Source organism: Pongo abelii, chromosome 10 (genome assembly GCF_028885655.2).
Source record: "Pongo abelii isolate AG06213 chromosome 10, NHGRI_mPonAbe1-v2.0_pri, whole genome shotgun sequence".
Classification (NCBI taxonomy): Eukaryota; Metazoa; Chordata; class Mammalia; order Primates; family Hominidae; genus Pongo; species Pongo abelii.
In genome coordinates this window covers 1869681-1894379 of record NC_071995.2, presented here as the reverse complement: position 1 = coordinate 1894379, position 24699 = coordinate 1869681, and the positions used below count along the sequence as shown (strand labels likewise).

The 24699-nt window shown below is 56.6% G+C and overlaps 2 protein-coding genes across 9 annotated transcripts in view; one reads left to right on the top strand and one right to left on the bottom strand.

The window, feature by feature from the left end:
• CACNA2D4 (calcium voltage-gated channel auxiliary subunit alpha2delta 4) overlaps nt 1–24699 on the top strand; it is a 140181-nt gene that overhangs the window by 79683 nt on the left and 35799 nt on the right. Inside the window, exons 29-32 of one of the 8 annotated variants that reach the window (XR_008512290.2) lie at nt 1569–1696; nt 2433–2572; nt 5264–5344; nt 5767–6002. Coding sequence is in view for 5 of the 8 variants with exons in the window: in XM_054527856.2 (XP_054383831.1) it covers nt 1569–1696; nt 2433–2572; nt 2730–2813 (352 nt within the window). In the remaining 3 variants the exon portion in view is untranslated. Of the gene's footprint in view, nt 1–1568; nt 1697–2432; nt 2573–2729; nt 3373–5263; nt 6003–24699 lie in introns of those variants that run through there. The other 7 variants (XR_008512292.2, XR_008512291.2, XM_054527858.2 and 4 more) reach the window with 7 other exon arrangements.
• Nucleotides 8320–17931, bottom strand: LRTM2 (leucine rich repeats and transmembrane domains 2). Its single transcript, XM_054527862.1, has 3 exons — nt 17752–17931; nt 14461–15051; nt 8320–11803 (listed from the first exon to the last, which is right to left on the bottom strand). Exons 1-3 carry the CDS (start codon nt 17816–17818, stop codon nt 11349–11351), a joined length of 1113 nt encoding a protein of 370 aa, XP_054383837.1. The 5' UTR covers nt 17819–17931; the 3' UTR covers nt 8320–11348.

Below are 24699 nucleotides of genomic sequence, written 5' to 3'. Positions count from 1 at the left end.
TGGGGCGCTCACCCCACAGTGCCTTCATGAGCCACCCGCTCCCACGTTGGTGTGGGAGATTTGTGGTCTCTTACTCTGCCTGGTAGGAGTCCAGGCCCAACTCCCTGTAGGCCATGGAAGGTTTAGGCCTCCACACCAGGAATGTTCAACTGGGGGTGATTTTGTGACATTCAGCAATGTCTGGAGACACTTTTGGTTGCCACACTGTGGGAGGCAGAGAGCTTCCTACTGGCATCTACAGGGATGCTGCTAAACATCCTACGATGCGCGGGGCAGCCACCACAGGAATTGCCTGGCACAAAATGTCACTGGTGTCAAGGCTGAGAAACCCTGCTCTAAGCCAAGGCCAGGTTCTGGGGGAATCAGGGGCTGGCCCACCCAGGTGCTCAAAGGAGGATGGGAGCCCAGAGGAGGGGTTGGGGGCCGAGCAGTGCCACCTGCCGCTTCGCAACCCAGGAGACTCCAACAGGTGAGGACCTTCAGGCACCTGGAGAGCAGCCCAGGGCCCCTGAGGCGACCTGACCCTACTCTCCTCGCCTCCCACCCGCCAGCTGCTCCTCTCGCTAAGCACGCCCAGCCACGGAGCGCCATCTTTGAGCTTCTTCCAGGACTCTGTGACAAATCCACACTTGCTAAGCAAAGCTGAGGCTTTCTAGGAAAACAAATTAAGTTGCTCTTCCCTTTCCCTCCCTCCTCCCTCCCCTCCTCCCCCCAACCCATCCCTGCGGAGGTGGAGAAGAAAGAGCACCAGTGCCTCCCTGACCCTTCCCTCGCCCCCTCTCAGAGGCTTCTAAGACTGGAAGCAGGAGATTCGAGGCAGACAGACCTTCCCAGTGCCTCTGCCTCCTGTGAGCACTCCCCGGGGCTCCCTTCACCCAGACTTGAGGTGAATGGCAGCCCAGGAACTGTGTCACAAGGCAGGTTGCTTCTGGTACATGTGAGCCCGTCACTCTCAAAACCAAATCTCAGTTATCCACCTTGTGGATTATCCACAGCAATGTGTCTGCTCCCCACCCCCACCCTGCTTCTCCCTGCATCCCACTCTGCTTCTGGCCGAACACTCCCTTCTGTGGGCTGCTGTGTGTTCAGGGAATGCAAAACCATAATTAGCAAGGTAAAGCTGCTCGAAAAAAGGAAACTCATAATGTATGCAAAAACCTAGAGGCAATCCTCTTGAAGGAACCATTTGGGGGGATTGATGCCCTCCTATTAGTGCAGTGATAGAGCTGACTACAGCTTCCTCCCTCAGACGTGCCAATGAGCCAGACAAGAAGAAATTAGGCTCTATCCAAAAGAAAGAAACCCTGCAGGCAAAAGAGTTTACATAAAAATGGAAAGTATTCCCTCATTATACAGACCCTATACCTCTTCTAGCTGCTAGTCAGATGCAACATCATTTTGTTTCTGGAAAAGGCAAGAATTGCTGGGAAACATTGTCTGGGGCAGTACTAATTTAGGGGCTAAAATCACTCTCTTAGCCCAGCCAAGCTGACCTTGTGTGAGAAAAGGAAAGAGGGATGACTGTGTTCACAGATTTGGGGAGAGGTACCATATCTTCCTCCTTGCAGGAAGTTCCTGACGCCTGAAGACGAGGCCAGCGTGTTCACCCTGGACCGCTTCCCGCTGTGGTACCGCCAGGCCTCAGAGCATCCTGCTGGCAGCTTCGTCTTCAACCTCCGCTGGGCAGAAGGACCAGGTAACCCACAGCCCTGTGCTCCTGGGGCTGGGCCAGTCTCAGGCCAGTCTCATCTCTCCTCCTGCTGTGCTCTTAGTGGGAAATGGGAACGAGATATGGAATAGAATGTCCAGACCACCAGGGTTCCCCTCCTGCCTTCCCTCCTGCCATGCATTAGTGACTTAAAAAAGCTCATTGGCACCTTCCCACACCACAGGTCCCACGCTGAAGGTGGGCCTGATCATTTGATTCCCTAGCCAGCCATCAAAGTTGGAGTTTAAAAACCCAGCATGGGATTCTAGCCCCCCAATTCCAAATATGAGATCAGAAGAGTCCATCTCTAAGATTCTTCTATTTATCCAGCATGTCTGTGAAAGCTTCATAAACCACCCAGATGGGTGGTTTCATTAGGGGCTGCAGTACTCACTAAGTCAGTGGGGCTGCCCTGCTCTTCCCAAACAGAAAGAAAGCAACCAGTCCCCAGTTACTCAGGACCACCCAGGACCAGCCTCAGAGAGCTCCCAGCCTGCTCCACAAGCCCCTCTCAGCTCAAGAGAGAGGCTGTGCCGGGCAGGTGGTGGGGAGGGTGGGGTATGAGGCAGCCACAAAATCCCTGCACGGCCAGGGACCAGGAAGACTCTCAGAGTTGATGGGCACCCAACTGCCAGCCAGCCCCAGCCCCCATTCTGGAAAATAACCAAAATAAGAAAAATTAGGTGACTCTAACAGAGCACCAGAAAAATCGCCAACTGTTTAGACCTGCAGAGGCTTCAGTGTCTGCATAGCCTGGTGCTCTTCATTTACACTCAAAGCGACTGTAGCCCAGGGAGCTTCGGGGGCTTGTCCAGGGATCCCAGAGTGCATGGCACAGCCACCCCTCCACCACCCCTCCACCAGGTGAGTGCTGGGGCGGCAGATCCCATTCCAGCACATGGATTCAGGGGCCTGGAGAGTGTGCACAGGCAGGTGGGGTGAGCCCCAGGAGGGGATGCAGGAGGGTGGAGACTTCTGAAAGGAGAGCCAGGGCTGGGGTCACTCAGAACTTCCCCTTTAGGATGCCCTTCTGCCAAAGGCCTTCCACCACCACTTTGCCAAAACCGTCCTCAAGCGTCATGATGGAGAAATGTCCTGGAGCTGATGGCTGGGAAGGCCCAGGATCCCGGGGCTCCTCCTGGGACAAGGACAGGGAAGGCAAACAGCAGGGAGGAGCTCCACCCCGCCCCCTCCGGAATTCCGCCTTCCTCACCTGGTGCTACACCCCTACTCCCACCTGTGCTGTTCCCTCCACACACGAGCCAATAACTACTATGCTTCACAACCCCGTGAGATAAGTGCTGTCATTATCCCTCAACTTACACAAGGAGAACGTGAGGCTCAGAGAGGTTCTGTGACTTGCCCAGGGTCACACAGCAAGGGAGCCACAGAGCCAAGCTCTGCCCTAATCCAAGCCCAGGCCCCGTTACCACACTGAATGTAAGGAAAGAGGGAGGGGGAGTTTTTATTGCCAGTGCAAGCCCAGCAGGAAGGCTCTGGAAGCAAAGGGGAGACCCCTTCCCACACCATCCACCCCAAGGCTGAAAGAGGCAGCTCCTCCTCCGTGGCCACACCCTCAATAGCAGCACAGTGGGCTCCCCAGGGAGGGCACCCACAGGCCCCTGGAGAGGTTCTATAGTGAGGCCCCAGCCCCTGCCCCAGGCCCTGATGATAGGTCCCCTCCTGCCCGCATTCACCAGGACTGAGCCTGCTGGCTGCTGGGGGAGCTTTATGTGGCGATGAGGTGGGAGGGTGGGTGGGTGAGAAGCTGAGCCACGAGGAGAAAAGAGGGAAGCTGGAGCCCAAAAAGGGGGCCTGGTGAGGAGGGAGGCGGGGCCCACTTCCTCTCCACAGCCCACTCACTCGCTCAGCGCACGCACACGCTTAGACACGTGGCCACCTCTGCACACTCCCTTCCACCCCAAAAGAAGGAAAACAACTGCGTTTCAATGGGGGAAAGAGGACGAGCTGCCTCCAGGGTGAGGGGAAGCTCCCCTGTCTCTCTAGGTTGACATGGTTGCCTTTTGCCGGGGCCTGGTGGGCTAAGTCCTGACCACGTGGAGCTGCATTGTGCAGTAAGTGCCTAGAAACCTGTCCGCACACAGCAGAGCCTCAGCAATATGTCCACAGCCCACCTCTCCCTGGGCCCCGCCCCCTCCTGCACTCCATGCCCTGATCATCCCCACCAGGTGCTGGGCCAGGTAGCCACAGTGAGCCAGGCACTGAAATCCCTGATGTCCCCAGAGACTGCATCATTAGTGTCTCCACATCCTCACATCCGCATTTCCTACAAGCCTCTGCTGGCTGGGGTACAAATGCGGCAGAAGGTCTGTTCCAGAAAATGGGCTGTGGGACCCAGGGAATACTGTCGGGGCTGCCACGTCACCACCTTCGAGATGTCTCTAGATGCAAGGTGGGGAATTGTCCCTTCGTCATCATGGGGCAAATTTCTAGAATCAAGGACAACCTTACATATTGGAAGTTCCTGGAATCAGACTGCAGTTTTAGGTTTCTTGAGATATTTGACGACAGCGGGTGTGATGGGTAATTTTGGCGACGTGGCAGATGTGAGAAGCTGGTGGGTAAGTCCCAGGACAATTGACACTGTTGTAATAATCGCCACACAAGAGTCCCGTGACACGTTTGCTTCATGCAACATTTGACATCAAGACATTCTAACAAAATGTGATAGCACATCAGAAACTGTTTGCCCCTTTCTCAGAAGTTTAGTCTGCATTTGACCTGCAGACAAGAGTGCTTTGAAATTCAAGTCCGGGGCCAGGGACTGATGAGAATTAAGAAGCCTGGGGCCCTGCAGTAGCCAGCCCCGGTCAGAGCCAGAAAGCTCTGTTTCGATGTGGAGCTGAAACTGCCCTCTAAACTGTGCACCTATCGTGGCCTGATTGTTCCAGAAGAAGTGGAGAGAGCAATGCAAGGCAAGCCCTGTGGCCTTCAGGAGCCTCAGGACTTGCCTTGAGTTGCTGCAGAGAGTCCCAGAAGTGGAGCAACAGCTGTGAAGCAAGTGAAAGACCCGGAGAGCGGTTGTGCGGTGGAGGGTCCGTCACCTCGCTGCCCAGGGCTTCACAGTGGCTCAGCTGTGGCATCTGGCTTCCTGATTGGGACTGACTGTCAGCATCCTCCCTGACTCATGCAGACTCACAGAGAGCAATCCAGGATCACCCACCACCCAGTGCTGAAATGTAGCCCTGTCCTTCCTTCCATTGGAAGGGATCACTGGATGCAACACAGGTGTTGTGGGCAAGATGCATGCTGCAGCCGACAGACAAGCAGAAACCCCGGTGTCGTGGGGACACTGCAGCCCTGCACTGTGCTGGCAGCCAGAGGCCATGTGTGTGTCTGTCCAAGACCCGTGTTGGGGTCACCATCACAGCAGCAACTTCTCCAAACACGACCCCGTCCCCACCCTCGCCTCGATTCTTCCAAGGATGCCTTCGCCTGCTTCTATTTCCATCTCCTATTCCAAGAAAGTGGTAGCGCTCCACCTGCCCCAACCACAGCTCTTCCCCAGTGACTGGGTTGTCTTTGTTTCCCCAGAAAGTGCGGGGGAGCCCATGGTGGTGACGGCAAGCACAGCTGTGGCGGTGACGGTGGACAAGAAGACAGCCATCGCTGCAGGTAGGAACCGCCCTTGTGGTGCTGAGGCCGGGAAGCTGGGGACAGCTTCTAGAGCAAGGCATACATCACAGCAGGAGGCCCCGCACATGTGGCCAGGGCCACAGTCCTGCCGGTGAAATGTGGGATGGGTGGAAGCGCACTCTTCCTAAGCCATTTCATTTGTAAAACCATAAAACTTTGGATGTAAAAGTATTCATGAAGTGAGCAAAATGAAGCCCAGAGAGGCTAGGAGATCTGCACGGCCACACGGAACAGAGACTGCAGCCCAGCCCCCCGCCGGCCCCCACCCACCCCCTCTTCCACATAATATATTTACTGTATGCAAACTTCTCTTGCGAAACACTTCCTGCGGGTTAATAGAGCATTACTGAGGCATTCTATGGCTGGAAGGAAGGCTGGCAGGCAGAGCTCGTTTATTCTAGGCCTTTTATCAATCATCGCCATCATCATAAAGCTAATACTTACTGAGTATTTACAGTGTGGTAACTTCTTGAAAGCTTTGCTGTCGAAAAGATGACCTGAAGACCAGCAGCACTGAAATTGCCTGAGCCTCTGTTAGAAACACATAGTCTCAGGTTCCAGCCCATACCTGTTCAACCAGAGTGCGCTTTACTGAGATTCCTACTGATTTGCCTAAACATTAAAGCTTGAGTAAGCTCTTTTGCAGTATTAACTGATTTAACCTTTACAAATATTTTAGAGTGTAGGTATTACTGTCAGTGCCTATTTTATAAATGAGGACCATAGGCTCAGAACGTTTGGCTCAAAGCAACCCAACTAGCGGGGATCGGATGCCATAATTCAGTTCAGACCTGTCTTTTCCCCCAAAGGTGTTATTAACCACCCAGATGCCCTGCCTCTTTATAGAGCAAACAATGGATGCTGATTCCTGTGTCATTCCCTTACGTGCTGTGTCATTCCCTTACGTGCTCCGTCTCCTATTGCCTTGGGGTCTCGTATCCTGCTTAAGAGGGAAGTGGGACTGTGACTCGAACCCCTGAGGCATGAGCTCAGTGTGCATGTTCAGCATGTGCCAGGCACTGTGGACTGCCTCCATGCAGTCCTTGGGGTGACCCAGTGAAGGTGATGGTTCTGGCTCTATTTTACGGCGGAGGAGACTGAGACACAGAAAAATTACTTGCCCAAAGCCCCACAGCTAATAATGAATGAGGCTGGGATTTGAACGCAGACCGCCTCTCGTTGGAACCCAGGTTCCCTGCCCTGTGCTGCGGTTTGCTGTGGCTTACGTGATGAGAGCAGCCGTGACGCTCACAAGCTTCTCCTGACTTTCAGTTTCTTAGTGCCTGCAGAGTCCTTGGTGTCTCTGCCTAGCTGTCTGAGAACGATCAGGTCCCTGCAATGAAGCCCTCCTTACCCTTGTTTTAGCTTCAGTATCTGGGACCCAGCTGTGTTCTGAAAAGTTGCGCGATCCAACAGGCACTAGAGCTCGGCCATCCTGGCTCCATGAACGCAGCTGTCAGGCACCTGCCTTGTAACCGAGGCCCTGGCCAGGTGAGGTCTCTCGCAGCAGGATGGGGACGGACCAGACAGGGTCAGGGCAAAGGGGATGGAAGGAGCCGGCTGGGCTCTGTCTTCCCACCTCAGAGAGGGCACCAGGGCTGTCCTGAGTTGGGGTCCTGGGCTGTGTGCCACTCTGGGATAAGCGATGGGGGGAGAATGGCTCCGTCTGACATTGCCAAATCGCCTGAGTAGAAGCCCCGTGTCACTGGTCGTCTGCGATGCAGCCACCTGCAGCACTTGGAAGGGATTTGTGCCCTCCCGGCTGCCGTGCTTCCCTAGGCCCAGGGCACACTAAACCCAGACCCAATTTCCAGGCCAAACTTTGACTCCGAAATCGTCTCCCTGCAGACTGTCCTGTGCTCCCAGCCAAGCCCGTGCCTGTGCTGCTCCCACGTGATGGGGGCCTTCTCAGCTCCTGTACACCTGGAGGTCTAGGAAAGATGGGACAGGGGGTCAGGCTGCTGGCTGTGCTTTCCTGCACTCTCCAATTATTTGATAGCATTTTTAACTCAGAGCTGAATTAGAGCCGAGAGGGGTTGCCATAGAAACAGTGTCCCAGTGCCTCCAGTTTAACTCACTGCAGACAATCGCTCTTACACTCTGGGATGCATGAATGCCAGAGGAAAAGAATGGGGTGCTGGAGACCTGATACTTCAACTATGATTTTTCTTTTGGTCTCCTTCTGTCACTTCCTCTCCCTGGCCTGTGGCTAGCCTCCGTGATCCTGGGGCCAGCTGGAGCCTGTAGCTGAAGGAGGGGTAGGTGGTTCATTTGCTGTCCCTGGAAACGGCTGGCACTGTGAGCGTGTGAGCACCAGGCCTGCTGAGTGTGGTGTCTGTGGTGGGGGCTGTATGGTGACGATTGTGCACCGAGCTCGAGGGGAAGGTAGGAGACGGGCACTCAGCCCAGCCATGGGGGCAGCGGCGGGCTGCGCGTCACTGCTGTGTATAACACCACCGGCTCACACAGAGGGCAGCGGACCAGTAGAGATCCTGTTCATCCCTAAGCAGGTGGTTTACAGACAGCTACTGCAAAATTTCCAGAGATCTAACTTTTGGATCAGGATCTGTTTTCAATTCTCCATGTCCTCCAGGCCCTAGGTGAGGAATGAGGTCAAGCTCCAGGATGGGGCTGTAACGGGCAAGTGTTTGTCCAGCAGACGGGCGTTCTTCCAGCACGAGTTGCAATGTACACAAGCCCCTGCACAGAGGCCCTTCCTGCCGGCCAGGGCTGCAAGAGTTCTCCCCTCCTGAGAGGTCAGCCTCAGTACAGGCCCAGCCTTCAGACCTTTGAGGGCTTCTGTCTGGGAACCATGACATTTGAATTACACACATAAGCATGACAGAGAACTGTGCCAGGCCTGGGAGGAGCCCCGTTCTTGCTTCTGCAGTGGGGCTTGGGAAGACTTGTCTTGGGCCCTGCTATAATTATTAGGGCTATAGGAGAGCAACATCCCTACACTTATCACCACCTGGGGAAGGCAGACACCCAGCTCTGCCGTGGAATGGAGCTGAACTCCTGGGGACCCTGATGGCTCACTTCCCTCCAGCGTTTGCTCCTGGCTCGCTGGGTTGTTATCCAAGGAAGATCCTAGGAAGGAGAGAATTCCGCCTTGGCCTCTGAAGACTAATGAACCATATAGCCGAGGAGGGGGTTCTTGGGCCGAGCATTGAGCCCGCTCTTCAATGGGGATTGCAGCATGCTCCTAACCCCAGAGTCTGATGCTCTTCCTCATCCCCTCTACTCGGTGCCTCACTCCCCAGCCCTCCAGTCCGTAATTCCGGGGCCCACCTGCTGAGCCCCGTGGAGGGTTCACTCTGCAGGCCCAGAATGTGGTTTGCCGACGCCTGAGTAAGTCCTGAACAGGCTCCTCCTCCCGGCCAGCAGCCCTGCCAGCATCCAGTGAGGCTGAAAGAACCCAGTCAGCCGAGGCCCCTCCAACTGCTCTCCCCTCCCACTGTGCGGCGGCATCCTCTGGGCAAACAGTGCCTTCTCACCACACGAGCCCATCTGTCCTGGCTGCCAGGGCCGATTCATGTCAAGCCTGGGTGGATGAGCAGCACCCACAGGGCACGGGCCACGGTGGGCTCCCCAGCTCACCTTCGCACCACAACCTCGGTGCTGCCCAGCGAAGCTGCCCTGAAGCTCAGGAACCTGCCTGTCAGGCCAGGGTGGATTTACCATCCTGGCTCTGCCAGGCCGGGAGCTCACTGCCCCCAGCCACAGGGCCTCGCTCTGATCCAGGACTCGGCCTCCACCCTCTCCTAGCGGTGCCCCAGCCCTGGCCCTGAGCGGGAGGCACCGTCTGTCATCAGAGCCCTGTGCATCAGGGTCATGGCCACCGGCGCTTTGTCCAGCCTCCTGGGGAGGTGGGGGACAGGAAGCAACTCTCCTGGCACCCAGGTCCCTTCCCACCCAATGAAACCAGGAGGTACGTAGGAAAATACAGTCTTTATTGGTCTTCTGAAACAACAAACCAGAAATATAATTTTGCCTTTAAAAATCTTCTGTCTCAGGCTAAAGATACCACCATTGACAATGCCCTCCCCTCCCCCCAGTCCCTTTAGAAAATCCCCAGATCTGGTACCAGCCCACACGCCAAAAGAAGGAAGACTGTGGCCGCGGCCAGGGCAGCCTGGGGTCCCAGTAAGCAGCCCATGCCAGGCGTCCTCTGTCCACCTGCCAGGACCGACCTCCTCAAAGGCACTCCTCCAGGCCCCCAGCCCACCTCACCCACCCACTGCCGCATGAGCAGGGAGGGTCAGAGCGGGGCACGGGAGCTAGGCCTGCCAACTCCCTCTGCTCAGACCCTTGGCTTCAGGGTTCTCGCTGGCCTCCTCCTGAGCCCCCGTCGAGATTCCATCCCAGAGCCAGGCACGAGCCTGATGCCTCCTGAGCCTGTGAGCATGACACCTAGGTACCCACCATCTTCACACTCTGAGGAGGGGCGGAGCTAGGGAGGGGGACAGGTAACCTGGAAAACCTGCACTGCCTTGGCAGCAGGTGGCTCCGTCCCAGACAGGCTCCCCACCCACTCTCTGGTTTGGCCCCCGCCTGGGTGCAAGGAAGTGCTCTAGGGAGCCACACTGAGCAGACACAGCCCGGGAACAGAGGCCCCATCCTGGGAGCCTCTGGGCAGCATGTGGCCACCCCCTCCCGCTCCTGGGCTCTGTCTGCGATAAGCTGGCAGGCAACGAGCCTCAGGGGAGCCACCGTTTTCTCTGCGTGCCACCTGCTTTCCCCAGAGGGGGCCACCAATGGCAAAGCACCACCAAGTCCCAGCCTTGAAGTCACAGGCCAGGAGTACTGAAGATGGAGGGTGAGAGGCACAGAGTCACGGTGCCAGGCTGCAGGCTGTGGAGGAATCGGTGGGGGCCCCACAGGGCCTGGTGCTGTGAGGTGCGTGGGCAGAACCGAGGCAACACCAGTGGTGTGTGGCTGGGTTCTCAGGAGGCCACCATGCACACATGCAGCCGCTCCAGGCCCCTGGGTGGTGTCCCGGGAAAGCCCAGCAGGAGAGGTGTGAGAGGGTTACCATGGTGACAGGAAGGCTCCTCCAGTGGCACCACTTTGGCCCACTTTAGAGGATCTCAAAGGATCCTGGTGTTACTGGTTGAGTTCCTTCCTGCTGTTGACTTGAGAAGATTGCAGTGAGCAAGCAAGAGGCTCTGTGATCTCAGGGAGACCCCCGGGGAAGAGCATGTCTCTGCTGTTCGAGTGCTCATAGCCTCGGTCTCCATGTGACCGTGTGAGTGTGTGTGTGTGCGTGTGTGTGTGTGTGTATATTAATTCTTTCAATCCATGTGACTGCACTGGTGATGCGATGGGTGTGTGAGTGAATTAGCGAATCCAGGAGCATGTGGTCAGTGTGACCGATAGCAGATCCAGGGGCATGATGGCGTCGGCCAGGGGTGTGTGGTGTTTCTGAGTGCTGGGTCCAGATGGCAGGGCTGGTGTGTTTGCACATTGGTACCAACAGTTGTAGAGCTGGACCAGCTTTCACACTGCAGAGGTGTTAAGAACGTCCTTCTGGCTTAGGAGAGTCTCAGACATCTACCTTCATCCCTCAGATCCCTCCCTCCCCGTCCCCTCAATGCAGGTGAGGTGGGACCAGCAAGGTAGGAAGAGTCACCAGCTATGGCCACCCCACGACAGGAAGGGCAACAGGGGAATGCCCAGTCCAGAAGCCTCCTCTTGCACACACCTCCTTGCTTTGCTGTGGCCAGAGCTTAGGGAGATCCCCCAGATGTTCCAAAGATTTACTGGCCCAGACAGGAGCATCAGCAGGAGCCCCCAGCACGGTGGCTTTCAGGGAGCCTCAAAAGTGCAGGGAGAGAACCCGGTGTGGCTTGTCTGCGGGAGGGCGGGGAGGAGGGTGGACTGGGGGAGGCAGTGGCCAGCGCTGGGTCAAGGTGGGGGCTGTGGCTGAGCAATGCCGTGTGCTCTCCCCGCCCTTCCTACCTGGCCGGGTGGGGCTGGGCGCTCAGGCCACAGAAGAGATCTGCTTCTGGTCCTCGTGCTCGCCCTCGGGGTCCCCCATCAGGGGCTGGCGCTTTTTGAGCTCCCGGTGGTACCTGGCCATAAGGGAGGCGTAGATGCAGCCGTAGGCAGCGGCCACCACCATCATGATGCAGACGATGCCGCACACAACCCCTGCGATGATCACCGTGCCCATGGCTCGCCTCACGCTCGCCGGCCGGTGCCTCTGCTTTTGTGGGCAGGCCGTGCTGGGCTCCGGCTCTGGCTCAGCCCCGGGCTTGGGCCTAGCAGGCTCTGGACTGGCCTTGGTGCAGGGTGGCCCAGGAATATCCAGCCCAGCTGAGCTATTCTCGTCCTCCAGCTGGGAGCAGTAGTTGAACATCTCCATGGGGACCATCCGCATGTCCTTCCCCCTCAGCTCCTTGGGCAGGGTGCAGGCAAGCTGGTCCAAGCGCCCCCCTACGTGCAGAAGAGAAAAAGAGCTGACCAGGCATCCAGAACTTGCACTCCCTCTCCCCATCCCCAGCTCCCCAAAACGGAAGCCCCAGAAGGTAGTTTTTATCAGCAATGTAGTCAATCCTGGAATCACCATCTATAGAAGAGGAAGCGGAGGAGGGAAAACAGCATTGATTGAGCCAAGTCCTCAGTGAGTTACGTATATCATGCCATTTCATCCTCGCAGAAGCCATGTGAAGTGGATATTGTCTTTATTCCCATTTTATAGAGAAGCATGCAGTCACTTCCATCCAGCCTGTCCTCTCCCGGGCCAAACTGACCCACAGCGTAAGGCAGTGCTAACATGGAGAGGTTCCCAGGAAAGGGCTGTCATTGCAGAGAGCTGAGCGTCCCTGCCACACTCTCTGCCCCCGAGTCTGTCTGCTCATCACCTGTCTATGAGCCCAGGATACTGTTCTCAACACAGCATCTTATCCTTCTAGGATTCTTACCTCTTACTCAAAGGACAGCAGTCAAAACCCACTGCCCCTGCCACTGCCCCTCCATGCAAGACCTTTTGGTTGCCTAAGAATGGGCAGCTCCCTTCTTAGTGTAGACAGGAAAAGAGTTGGGCAAGAATGTTCTCCTTTTCCTCCTTAGGAGCAATCCAATGGCCCCATCAGTGCCCCAACCACAGCCCTGTGAGTACAAAAGCATCTGGAGGGGGAATCCTGGAGGCACACGAGGCCAAGGAGAGGAGGCTGGTGTTGATGAGGAGGTGTGGGTACATGGGTGCACGGGCTCGCCAGGATGTCTTCATGATGATGGTGGAGCCTGGCTCGGATATAGGGAGACACAGATGCAGGACAGGGGTGGGGTGAGAGAGAGGGTGGCTGAGGACAATAATCTGTCTAGACGTCCCCTAGGAAGTGAAAGTTGGATTCTGGCCCTCTTTCAGCTTCCAGTGAAATCTAGATGCAGGCACTAGACCCCCTGCTAAAAAGATGCGGGCTGCAGCCACTCCGTCACTGGCAGCTCCCTCTGTAGCCCATCTGCCGCAAGTCTCCTCATAAAATAGGCATCAATCTTTCCCTGGGATGCCGATGGAAATATTCCAGGATTTTGTTTTTAAGAAATGCAATGTTGAAAGCAACTCTGCCATTGAAAAAGTCTGAAAAACGCACATTCTTATGGCATGCCTTTTTGTGCTGGGAATTCAGTTCCCAGCGACCATAGGAGAGGAGTGTCTGAAGACATCTGGCCTAGTTCCCCTGTGCAGCTGACGCCTGGGTGGCCTGCAGCAAACCTCACATCCCAGGAACATGTATCAGTGCTGCCTGGGGACGCAAAGCTGGGTGCTGACAGGGATGCAGCCTCATTTCCCTGCTCGGAAGACCCAAGGTTGAATCCTGGCTGTGTCATCTTGTGAAAATTATTTAATTTATTTAATTACTTATGAGTCTTAGTTTTCTTAGCTGTAAAATAAGAAGGTCTATCTCAATTAGCTGCTGTAAGGTTTAAAATCATGTACATGAAAACACATTGGTCAACTGGAAACTATATAAGTAGTAATCATTATTTCCCCACTCAGGAAAATGGGAGAAATTATCATAGTGACTAACATTTGGTGGCACTTTATAGTTTGTAAAACATTTTTAATTAACTAACACAAGAGAATTTCATGGAAATAATTGAAATTGTGGCTGGAGATGAAATGAAAGTAGTAAGACTTTAACAAAAAGCATTGGCATTATTTTCACCACTTAAATATTGATTCATTGGCTCAGCAAACATTCATTGAGCATCTACTTTGTGCTGGGCACCCCTCAAGCCACGTTCCGTGCATTGCCACATTTAATTCTCACAATGACCCTACGAAATAGATATTGTTTCCTTCCCACTTTACAGACAAGGCCCTGCCACAGTGAGAGGGTAACAGCTTTCTCAAAATCACACAGCTAGCAGGTGGCAGAGCCGAAATTCAGACGCAGACCTGGCCCTCCTCACCACGGTCTTGGGCACCCTCCTGTCCCATGTCATGTGATCATGTCATAGGTCATTACAGCACTTTCCCATATTAAAGAAAAAGGGAAGGGAAGAAAGTAAAACCTAACCCATTTGACTTCTTCTTAAAGTTTGGATAACAAAACTTGGGAGAGGAAGTTGGCACTGTCACCAAAAGGAAGATTTTGTTTTACTGAGGATTCATTGTATTCCCCTCTCATGTAAGGGGAGATGTTTAAGAGATGGCTGTACTCTTCAGAAGAAGAGCTGTTTTTCTCCCTCCTTCTACCACACTGGGGAAGCCCACAGGCAAACCTGGTGGGATACAAAGCCCAGGTGTCTTTATTGCCCTTATGTAACCTAAGAAAGGGAGATCCAGTTCAATGAGACCTCCTAGGAGAAAGCGGGGAGCTGGCTGGGGGAGGGGATGCAGAGCAGGGAGGGGAGGGTGGGGGTGGAGGGAGCAGCACCAGCCTCTCTCCCATTGGCAGGAAGAGTGATGGCTTATCTGAGGGGAGGCTTGTGACTTTTCTAGCCGAGCTGGCACAGAGGCAGTGTCGCCCCCTTCTTTCCCCTGGCCTGCTCTCTGAGTCAGCACCCAGCCACCAGGAGGAAAGTGTGGGGCCAGAGGTGATTGTCCCAATCCCTCGGGCCCCAGCAGGGCCAGCTGTGCTCACCTCGGTAGGAGAACCACTCCATCCAGTGTTTGAACTCACGCAGGTTACAGTCACACTCCCAGGGGTTATCCCCGACCTGCAGCAGCTGCAGGTTCGCTAGGGGTTCAAATGTCAGCCGGTCCAGATTCTGCAGACGGTTGGAGCGAAGCGAGAGGGAGCGCAGAGCCAGGAGCCCGTCAAAAAGGCCAGGGGGCAACTGGGCCAGGCCGTTGATGGACAGGTCCAGGTGGCGGAGCAGCGGCGAGTGCCGCAGCAGGTCCCTGTCCAGGGTCCTGATGCTGTTATTGCGCAGCTGCAGCTCAGTCAGATTCGTCAGGTCCCTGAAAATGGAGTGGGGCAGCTGGTCCAGGAAGTTGTTGGACAGGTCCAACCGCTGCAGGCTGGACAGGTTGGCGAAAGCCCAGCTTGGCAGGGCACTCAGCTTATTGTTCAAGAGCAAGAGGGTTCGGGTGGCTGCAGGCACATCTGGGGGCACCGTGGTGAGGCCTAGGCCACTGCAGTCCACCTCCAGGCTGCGGCTGTCACACTTGCAGGAGAAAGGGCAGGTGGGGAGGGCTTCCACAGCATACAGGGCAATCCAGCAGGTGATCCCTTGGTGGGAGGGACAGACGGGGGAAAGAAAGCAATAGGACAGGTCACCACCTCCTGCTTCTCTTCCCTCCTTTCTAGCTCCTAACAGGCTCTTGGCTTTATCTCGTTTGGCACAAGCCACACTCAATGCATAAACATTTATTAACCACATAAAAGGATAATTAACAAATCCAAAGCCACTTCCATATTAATGGACATCACACAGTGTCTGCAGGGTGCCCTGCCTTGCCACACATCTGGCAGAGAAATCACTTGAGTGGAGAATGACCCTGCAGACTCAGCCAGAGCCCAGAGGACAAGCCATGCTGGTGCACAGGGATAGGAAGCTCGAAGGGCCTCCCACAGTCATCTCCCGGGGAGTTTGGGTCCCACTGACACCATGGATGTTGACACGATAAAGGAGATAAGGTTGTCAGAGAAACCTGCTCCCATGCCTTCTCCCAGTGTCACTGCCGGGACAAAGTTTCTCTTTCCCAGGGAAAATGGCCAGATGTGGCCCACCCCAACTCTGGAGCTGTGTATGGAAAGGCGAGAGCACAAAACAGCACTCCTAGCCCTGTCCCTCACAGCGTCCCAAGTGCTGTTATGTTTCCATGAACCCCACACCCATGATGACGCCAGCAACTTGGCATGAGGATTTAGAGCCCAGGCTGTGCACCCAGGGTCCCACTGTGGGAGTGACAGGCTGAGATGCACAAACCCACTTCAACATTGACAAGTCATGGGGCCCAGGACACATTCCACTTTAACCCCCACCCTAAAGCCATCCAGGCCCTCAGCCTGGGCTTCTGTGCCGAGCATTCCTGCACAATGGCCCGATTAACAGAATTCCTTTCCTGGTCCCATCTTTTGCCCAAGACCCTTCTGCGTAGCGAGCATGGGGTCCCGTCTGTAGGGCTGGGAGAAGTAACCCTCAGGGAACAATCACATCAGAGCAGTGCCTTCCATTGTGCGGCAGTCCTTTCCGATAGTGGCCTCAAAAACCCAAGTGTCCTCCTGAGTAGCAGAGAAGCCTGCTCATCGTGAAAGAGAACTGGGAAGAATTCAAACTAGTTCAGCCCCACCAGGTCAGCCCAGCCAAGGTCAGTTCCACCCAGCCTAGAGAGAAGACCCCAGCCAGAGAACTGATGGAGAAGTTCAGACCCAGCTCACAGCCCATCGGCCCATCCCAACCTGGGACCTGGGACCTGGGACCTGGCTGTCCCAGGTCGGGGTGGGCCGATGGGCTGTGAGCTGGGTCTGAACAGCCTTGAGTCTTGTCCAGTAGGGGTCTGGGTGTCTGGTGTCCCAGAGGGTGGAGCTTGAAGGAATAGGATGAGACTCTACCCTTCCCTGCCTGGAGGATCGATGACAGCTGAGAGCTGACATGTGGCTAGATCTGGCCCAGGCCTCCCTGCCGCCTAACAGCAAGCCTCGCTGTTCTTGGTGAGAAGTGAGCACAGGCACAGCCATCGAAGCCACTGGAGACCCTTTTTCTGGCCATCTTGGGTTACCTCATGTCTCCGCTCACCCTGTCACCCCTCTGAGCCCGTCTGCTACCAGATCAGCCAGCCCCATACCACCACCCCTAGCCATTTGAAAATCAGCATTCTTCAGACTTGACTTTCCCCAGGAAATAAAATCAAACCCATTCAGCTCCCTCTCAAAAGGATCTGCATCATCAGAAGGCGCCCGCCCCTCCCAGAGAAGGGCCTGACAGCGGCCAAGAGAGCTGCTGCTGAAGAGCAACTCCCTGCCCCCCCGCCACCTCCCTGGAGACCAGGGTGGCATAAAAGCTCCAGTGACAAGAAAACATAATCCCGTATTGCGAGGTGTTGAGTGATTCTAGAATGAGGTTGAAAGGAGATCTGAGTCACTCAGGGGCCAGCCTCTCTCACATGGTGAATAATTCAGGCTGCCTGTGTTGTGGGGCACTGGATCACAGCGGGAAGCAAGGCGGAATGCCGTCCTGCGGGACCGTTTCCTCCCTGCCACCGTGTAGCCTTGGGCAGACCAGCCCTTGCTGACCTTGTCCCTTTGCCACATATAAAGAGAATTCTCAGGGCTCCCTTCACCCTGACAGCTGCCAAGCATTGCCTTCATTCACGCTTCCTCCCCTTTTTGGTAAATGGACGGCTCAGTCTGCCTATATGCAGGAGGGGTTGGACCCACTCCCCAAAGTCTCTTCCAGCGCCACATCCCACGAGCCCACTAGGTCATCTGCTGAGAGTTGGGAAGGCGGAGGCGTAAGGAGCATAAGAGACATCTCCAAGCTGACCCAGCTCCTGGCTGAGGCCAGCCAAGGGAGCAGTTCCCCATGGGAGCAAAAGGGCTCGCCGCAGTCTGTGACACAGGCTGACAAGCTCAGGCACCAGTGAGGCTGTTTAAGACTCAGCAGGCCTGCATTCCAGCAGAGCTCTTCTCTTATCCGGGACCCCAGCAAGCTCACAGAGACTTACCTGGGGGAGGTAGAACAACTGTCGTGGCCTCCAGCTCCAGGTCTAACCACTCAGCACTCAGCGGTGACTCTGACTGGCAGGGATGCTGTCACCGTGGGCGTGACCCTGGCTTCCCAGAACATAGCCTCGGGTACCCCAGGAAGATCTGGCGTGGGCCTCCCTGCAGCCTAAATGTTGCTAAGGTCCCATATGGCGCCACCTACAGTCACCTCGGCACCCCCACCCCACCCGCACCCTCCTCCCGGGCCAGGGGTGTACTCACAGGAGACCTGCCTCCACTGCAGGGCGAGCCTGCCCCTCTGCTCAGGGCTGCTGCCCGGCGCCAGCATGGTGAGGCCCACGGCTCTCCGGGCCCTGTCGCTCTGGGGAGAGAGGAGCCCCTGGGTACGCCGCCTGTCAGTCCTGAGGGAGGGAGGAGCACTGAGCGCAGGCAGGCGCGGGAGCCCCGTTCCAGCCCAGGGGTTAGGGAGAGGGCCCGGGTGTCTCTTTACACTCCTCATGCCCTCTCCTCTTCCTCTCAGTTGTGATTCCCTGGGTGGGGGAAGAAGAGGAGCCAGGAAGCCTTCAACCCCCTGGGGTGGGGGCGGGGCAGGCTTCGGCTTTCCAGGAGCCCGAGGGTCAGGCACAGTGCTGCAAAGCCGGGGGCGCACCCGTGTGCCCACCCAGCCTCCTCTGCCTTCTTGTTGCCTCTCGAGTATGTTGATCACTCAAATGTTTTCATGGCAACCTGGTCTCCCATCTGGGCATTCCTTGAGTTACGGGTGAAGAAACTGAGGTCATCTGTCCGAGGTGAGCAGAGTGAGGTCACAGGCCACAACTGTAACTTGTCCCCGGAGGCTCCCCTCACCTGGGTCCCAGTTTCTCCAGCCCCGCCACAGCTCACCATGGCCCGAGGGAGGCAGGGGCCAGGCCCTTGGCAGCTGCAGCCGCGTAGGGTGTGAGCCGCTGGACGGCCTGCTGCTTCCCCCTGCACCACCGACGCCCACACAGAGGTGAATAGCAGCACTCTGTCTTCCGCCAGCCGGGCTATAATAAGACTCATCAGCTCAGGGGTTCATGCTGCGGCAGCTGCTAGGAAGAGACAGGGACACAAGGAGAGGTGAGATCGCAGAGCAGGGGTGCTGAGGCGGCCAGGGTGCAGGAGCACGCTTCCTTCGGAGGGGACAAGGGAGCACTTACCCTTTCTAGGGTCTGCCCCCGAGTGTCTCCCAACTGGGACACAGGCTGTCTGCTGGGGTCTCCACTTCCTTCCAGATGGGAGGCCCAGGCTGCCAGCCCATCAGAGAGGGGGACAGGGGACTGGCATGTGTTTACCTGCTGCAGCTGGCGAGGGCGGAGATAGGCAGGGAGGGAGGGAGGATGCCCACACCCCTCTCCTTCACCCTCCATGGGCTCCCTATGTCAGCCCACTGCTCCAGGCGGCTCCCAGCCTCTGACCTTCCTTGGTTGCCAGATTTGTCCCTGGGTGATTCCTGGTTGCAGCCTCCCTCTCCCTGCCCCCATGGGCCTGTGTAATTCTGGGAGCCCAGGAGACAATATCAGAGTGAAAAAGACAGGCCCAGAGGTGGATGGAGCTGCCGAGAAGCTTCAGTGCTGAGCCCAGAATCTTGGCCTGTCTGTGCAGGTTTCCCCTCGGGCATTAGGGTCCTGCTGCAAACCCTGTTGCCCCATCTTCTCCCCTCTGCTCCCCTTGGCCCCTCCCTCCTTGGGGGCTCCTCAGGCAGCCACAGCAGTGCTCAGTTAGAACAGGACAATCGGCTCTGCCCCCGGCAAGGGCAGCCTGCTGAGGAGCGGAGCGCTGCCCTCTTGGCTGTCTTTCCTCCCCTTCCCCCACACAGCGAGGGTGCCAGTCCGCTGAGGGCCCTGCAGGCATTGGCAGAGGGGTCACAAGACTGGGCACAGATGTGGGATTGCAGGCAGCCCAGGTGCCCGTGCAGCCTTCAGGTGGACCCACGTCCCTGGCGTGAGGGGTGGAGGAGCCCCTGAGCGTGGCGCTGTCATGGTTCTCTAACCACTCTCTCAAGGACAGGCTGCAGTGGGCTCCTGGTGCCAGTTGGCAGGGGTGGGGGTTCTGGGTTCAAATCTCTGGCCAGTTCTTCAAACAAACTGCTTAAACCCTCTGGGCCTCAGCTTCTTTATGTCTAGAAATGGTGACCGCAATACCTGCTTGGTGGAATTTCTATGAGGATCAATCTAGTGAAGGGAAGAGAGTTAACACACCCAGTGCTCATCACCATGGAAATTCAGGCAGAGGCTCCTGCTCCTAGCTTGGACTTGAGCCCAGGACAGGCATGAGGGAGCAGCAGTTCCTCCCTCCAAGGGAGAGGGGTGTCAGCAGCAGGTCTATTGTGACAGCTTTCTTTCCCCATCCCACCAACCTCACCTGTGAGGTTGTTTCTCATTCCTGAGCACCCCAGGCCTGTGGAGTCTATGTATTTCTGCCCCACACCTACGGCCCTCACAGGTCTGCCTTCAAACAGCAGCATCTATGCTGTCTGTCCCTCGAGCCCTGACCTTCAGCACAATCTCTCTTATTCAATCAAGAATGCCCATATCAAGAGCTCACAGTCCACGGCCACCCAAGGCACAGAGATGTTGATCACTTGTCCAAGGTCACATGGTAAGTCTGCGACTGGATTGCAGGTTTCAGAGCCAGGCTGCTCATCACTCCCTGGCGACTGTCACCCAGCAGTGGCCCTTTCAGGGAGATACTTAGTGTGCACAGAGCAGGGCACACACACAGGCCTCCCAGACCTGTGCCTGGAGCTCTGTACACAGCACGTGATGCAAACACACACCCACAGAGAGCTGTGCAGCTAGGCATGTGCTAACATACATGTGCCCACATGCTTGCATACACGCACACACGCACCTTGCTGGCAGCACTCCAGCACTTCTCAAATGCCAACACTCAGGCAACTGAGTGAGATGCCTCTAAGTTCCCAAATGCCCCCAACAGACAGATGTGTAAGCCACCTCCAGCCTGGAACTAAGGTCTAGAGAGAACCCCTGCAGGGCAGTCCCTAACCCATAAGACACCTCCTCTGCTCAGGGCCCATGTTGAAGCTGGATTCCCCATCCAGGTGTCTGCTCCCACTCCTTCTGGCTTGCTGCAGGCAGATAGATAGTGGAGAAGCCCTCCCACCCAAGCTCAGGCCAGTTTCCACCTAAGGCTTCTGCCTACCCTGGATAGGCTCCTCTTTTGCATCCCACCTCACCCTTTCCCGTCCCTCAGTGTCTCCCACACGGTGAGCCCAGGGGTTAACCAGCAAACAGGCTGGTGAAGGTGGCCTCTTGTGCAGGTCTGGAGGTCCTATCTTCAGCCCTCTAATGGGATGTCACCTGCACAAGTCAGGCAAGTCCCCACAATGCAGACCCACAGGTGTTGTCTTGCAACGTGGCAGGACACTGTTGATCCTGATAATGTTTAGAGAAATGTGATGAAAACAAGGCCCCCAGGTCCATGCGGATATGTCCTGTGCTCTCTTAGCAGCCAGTTCTGCCTCCCTGGGTCCCTTGGGCTTCCTCCTGGACACCAGGGCCTTCCCGAGAGCAGGAAGAACAGCGCAGCTTGCAGGGAACACCAGTCATATGTGTGCGGCACCACAGAAGGACTCCTAGGGAGAGGTGGGGCTGCAGCCAGCACTCCCTAGTTCCTTAGCCTCTGCCTACCAACACACCTCCATCCAAAGGACCCCTTCCCACCCCCAGAAGAGTGGAGCCTCCTTAAGGAAAGGGGGTGACCTACATTGGGAAGCTTGGAGAGCAGCTGCCGTAGCAGGCACTGACAGCTTGCTGAAATGAATTCACAGTCTGGGAGGGAAGTCCCTACCCAGGGTGCAGCATGGGGGACAGCGAGATCTCCTGTCTCCAAGTGCCATGGTCTCATCCACTCTGGGTGCTGGGCCTGCTCCTAACCCAGTCCTAGAGACAGGGAGGCCAAAGATAAGGGGCTAGGCCTCCACAGAGTCCCTGGCCTCCCTTCCAGAGACAGCCAGGATTGGAGAATGGGGCTGAAGAGCTCAAAGCAGTCAAATGAGGAACTCTGGAGGGCCAGAAACATGGGGCTTTGAGTGTAGCCCATTGCAACTCAAAGTGTGGTCCACGGACCAGCAGCATTTGTCTAGCTTGGGAGCCTTGTAGGAAGGCAGTCTCAGGGCCCACCCAGAATGACCGAGTCAGAATCTGAATTTTAACAAGATCCGCAGGCGATTTTCCTGCATATTTGAGTTTGATACGACTAGGCTGGGCACCTCTCAGCAGGGCAAACGGCCACTGAGGAGACCATGCTGGCCTGTCCCTGAGCCTCCAGGACCCACTGAGAAGCTAAGTGGGACCTGGGGAGAAAAAAATTACCACAGTCACAAACCTGTGTAGTTTTCTTAATCCTTGTAACAACTCTCTGAGGTTAGTGTTCTTGTTACTATCATTTTGCAGATGGGGGAAACTGAGGCACCAGAAATTAAATAACTCACCTAAAGTTAGGCAAATGGAATCATACGGCTCTGAGCCCGAGCTCTGTGGCTCCTCACTCAGTTGTCTGTCTGCTTACACGTGGGGGTTACTTGTACAGGAAAGGCAGAGGTAGGAAAGGAAGACACCGCCTTTCCTCTGAATGGTCCTCTGCAGGGTCCACACCATTGCCTGATCCACTCTCGCTGGAGCTGAGAAGGCAGCTGTTTTTGTCCCCATTGCCCTGATGAAGGAACAGGCTTTGTGACTTGCTGGACTGAGATGCAAGCAAGCCAGGTTCTCCTCTTCCCAGCCTCCCTTCTTGAAGTCCTGGGAGGCCAGGATCTTACGGAGGGTTGGGGAGGCTTTCTAGAAACCTTTCTGGCTGGGGGTTGTGTGCTGAGGTGAGGGGAGTAGGCCGGAGCTCTGTTCTGGGGGAGCCAAGACTGGGGAGGCCGTGGGGGAGCAGGAGGCCCCAGTAGGAGCAGGGGGTTCCACGTGTGGAGCTGAGTGGGCTGTAGCCACCCCAGGAGACTGGGGGTGGGAGCTGCCTCCCTGCTAGCACCCCACCCGGCCCCCTCAGAGCATGGAACAGCCTGCACGCACTCACTCACTGCAGAGAGCTAGGCTGGGATGGCAGGAGCCTGGACCGCTCCATGCACCTGCCCCTTCCATTTCTCCTCAGATGGAGGTTAATTAATCCAGTCTCAGACTCTAGCTAGAAACCTCCAGCACACTCACCACAAACCTGGTGTTCGCACCCTTCCTCTCAGGCTTCTGCACATGTCTATCCCTCCACATCAAGCATCCAAGACACACAGCCAGATAATGCCCATCGGGCGTCCACCTCTGAATTCCTGACTCCTGGGCCATCATGCTAGCCCTAGGGTGCACCTACGCCCCCGGCATCTCCCCTTGGTCACGGCTCCACACCCCTCAGCATGGAAGAGTCACAGAACTCAGGGGTAAAGGGGGCATTGGCAGCCTACTCTGCCGCCCCCTTCACTCTGCACACCCTAGGCCTACAGGGGCCTGCCCTTCTACCAACCTCAGGAAAGCTGAGAGGGAGCCCGGAGAGTGGGCAGCCAGAGCCCTGGGCCAAAGACAGCCCCGAGATTCCATGTGGCCAGGACGCAGGGGAGGCTGCCACGGCCGCCTAGGCTGGGATCCCCCTGCCGCTGCCTGTCTGGGCACCCAGGCCCTCTAGGACACCTGCCCGTCACCCCCATCACACACACTGCCCAGGCATCGAGGAACCAGGTTTTTAAAATCTCTATATTTGTACTTGGAACAGCCATATACCCTCCTGGTTCATTTTAAAACACATGCCCCATCCTCACCCCCAGCCTCCTGCACCCCCGTTTCCTTGTCAAATATTCCCAATCTCAAACAGACCCTCTGGGAAGCAGAACAGAGAAGCCTCCTGAGTGGCCCCTCATGGGAGCTGCTCCCTGACATGAAGGAGGCTAAGGTGTCCACTGGGCCCTGGGGCCGGGCTCAGGGTGGTGTTCCCAGGCAGGGCACAGGGGAGGCTTGGCTGGGGGAAAAAGGAGGAAGACCAGAGGGGCAGACAGCCTCTATGCTAGCTCCTTTCTCCTCTGCTCACCCCCAGAGTTCCCAGACACCCCCAACCATCACATACATACCGTCCCCTCCTCCTTCCTATACTGCCCGCTGAGGCCATAGCAGCCCAGAGGCAGCCCCTGGGCTCTGGTGCCTGGGAAACAGGAGCAGAGTTTGCTCCTCCTGGGCCCAGACAAGCTTTGTCAAACCCCAAAGACACCAGATCGGCTGCTTAAGCAGCCTCTCTCCTTCCCCTCCCCGCGGGCCTGGCTTTCCTGGTCTCCCTCTTTTGGCAGTGCTGAGACTTTCTTTCTGCCGGTGGGGAGGTGGGGGTGGGAAGAGCTGGGCTCTTCTTGGCAGCTCGGAAGCTGCTGTCGGGTTTCCCTACCAGCTGGACTTCCCCCGCCTCAGCTCCACGTGCTCGGCTCCCTCCCCGCCCCCACCTGAGGCAGTTATCTAAGCTGCAGGGGTGTCATCTGAGTCACAAAGAGGCACTGCCCAAGTAGCCCTGACAGCCGGGTGCCAACACCCCCCAGAAATGTGGACAGCTTGGGGGTGGGGGAGAGACAGGGCCGCCACCTGCAACCCAGCCCCAGACCTGCGGGGAGATGCAGGAATGTGAACTTCCGACTCCTGGTCAGGCTGCTCCTCTCTCCAGCACCGTCCAAATGGGCCTGGGGGATTGAGAGCAACTGTCCCGCTCTACTCAGGGTGTCCATGCTCCCTGCCTGGGTCAAGAAGCCAGGCAGGCCTGGCCCCGCTGTGTACCCCCCACCCAAGCTCAGTGCCCAGCCCCCACTAAGGCTCCCTGACCCATTTGCAGATGGACGGCTGGGTGCACAGCTGCGGGACACCCCAGCAGGTTCTCGCAGGCCTGGTTCTCCTGTCTTGCCCTTGGGCTAGCAGGGAAGGGCTGTGATACTCCTCTCTCCTGTCCACTGCCAGCCTCACCCTCACCAGGGAGGCTTCACGCACAGCTGAGTGGACCCATGCTCATCTGGGGGAGGGTTCCTCCACACCCTTGTCCAAGGACAGCCACCTGCAGGCAAGCTATAGGGAGGCCCAGGCCCTGGGTCTGTGCCCATGCCTCTGACATCCAGGCCCTCCACCCTGCCACCCTCCACCCCAAGCCTTCCTTCTGACCTGGCCCTGTCCCAGCACCCGGCTGCCATCCCAACCGCTTCCCATGACCCCC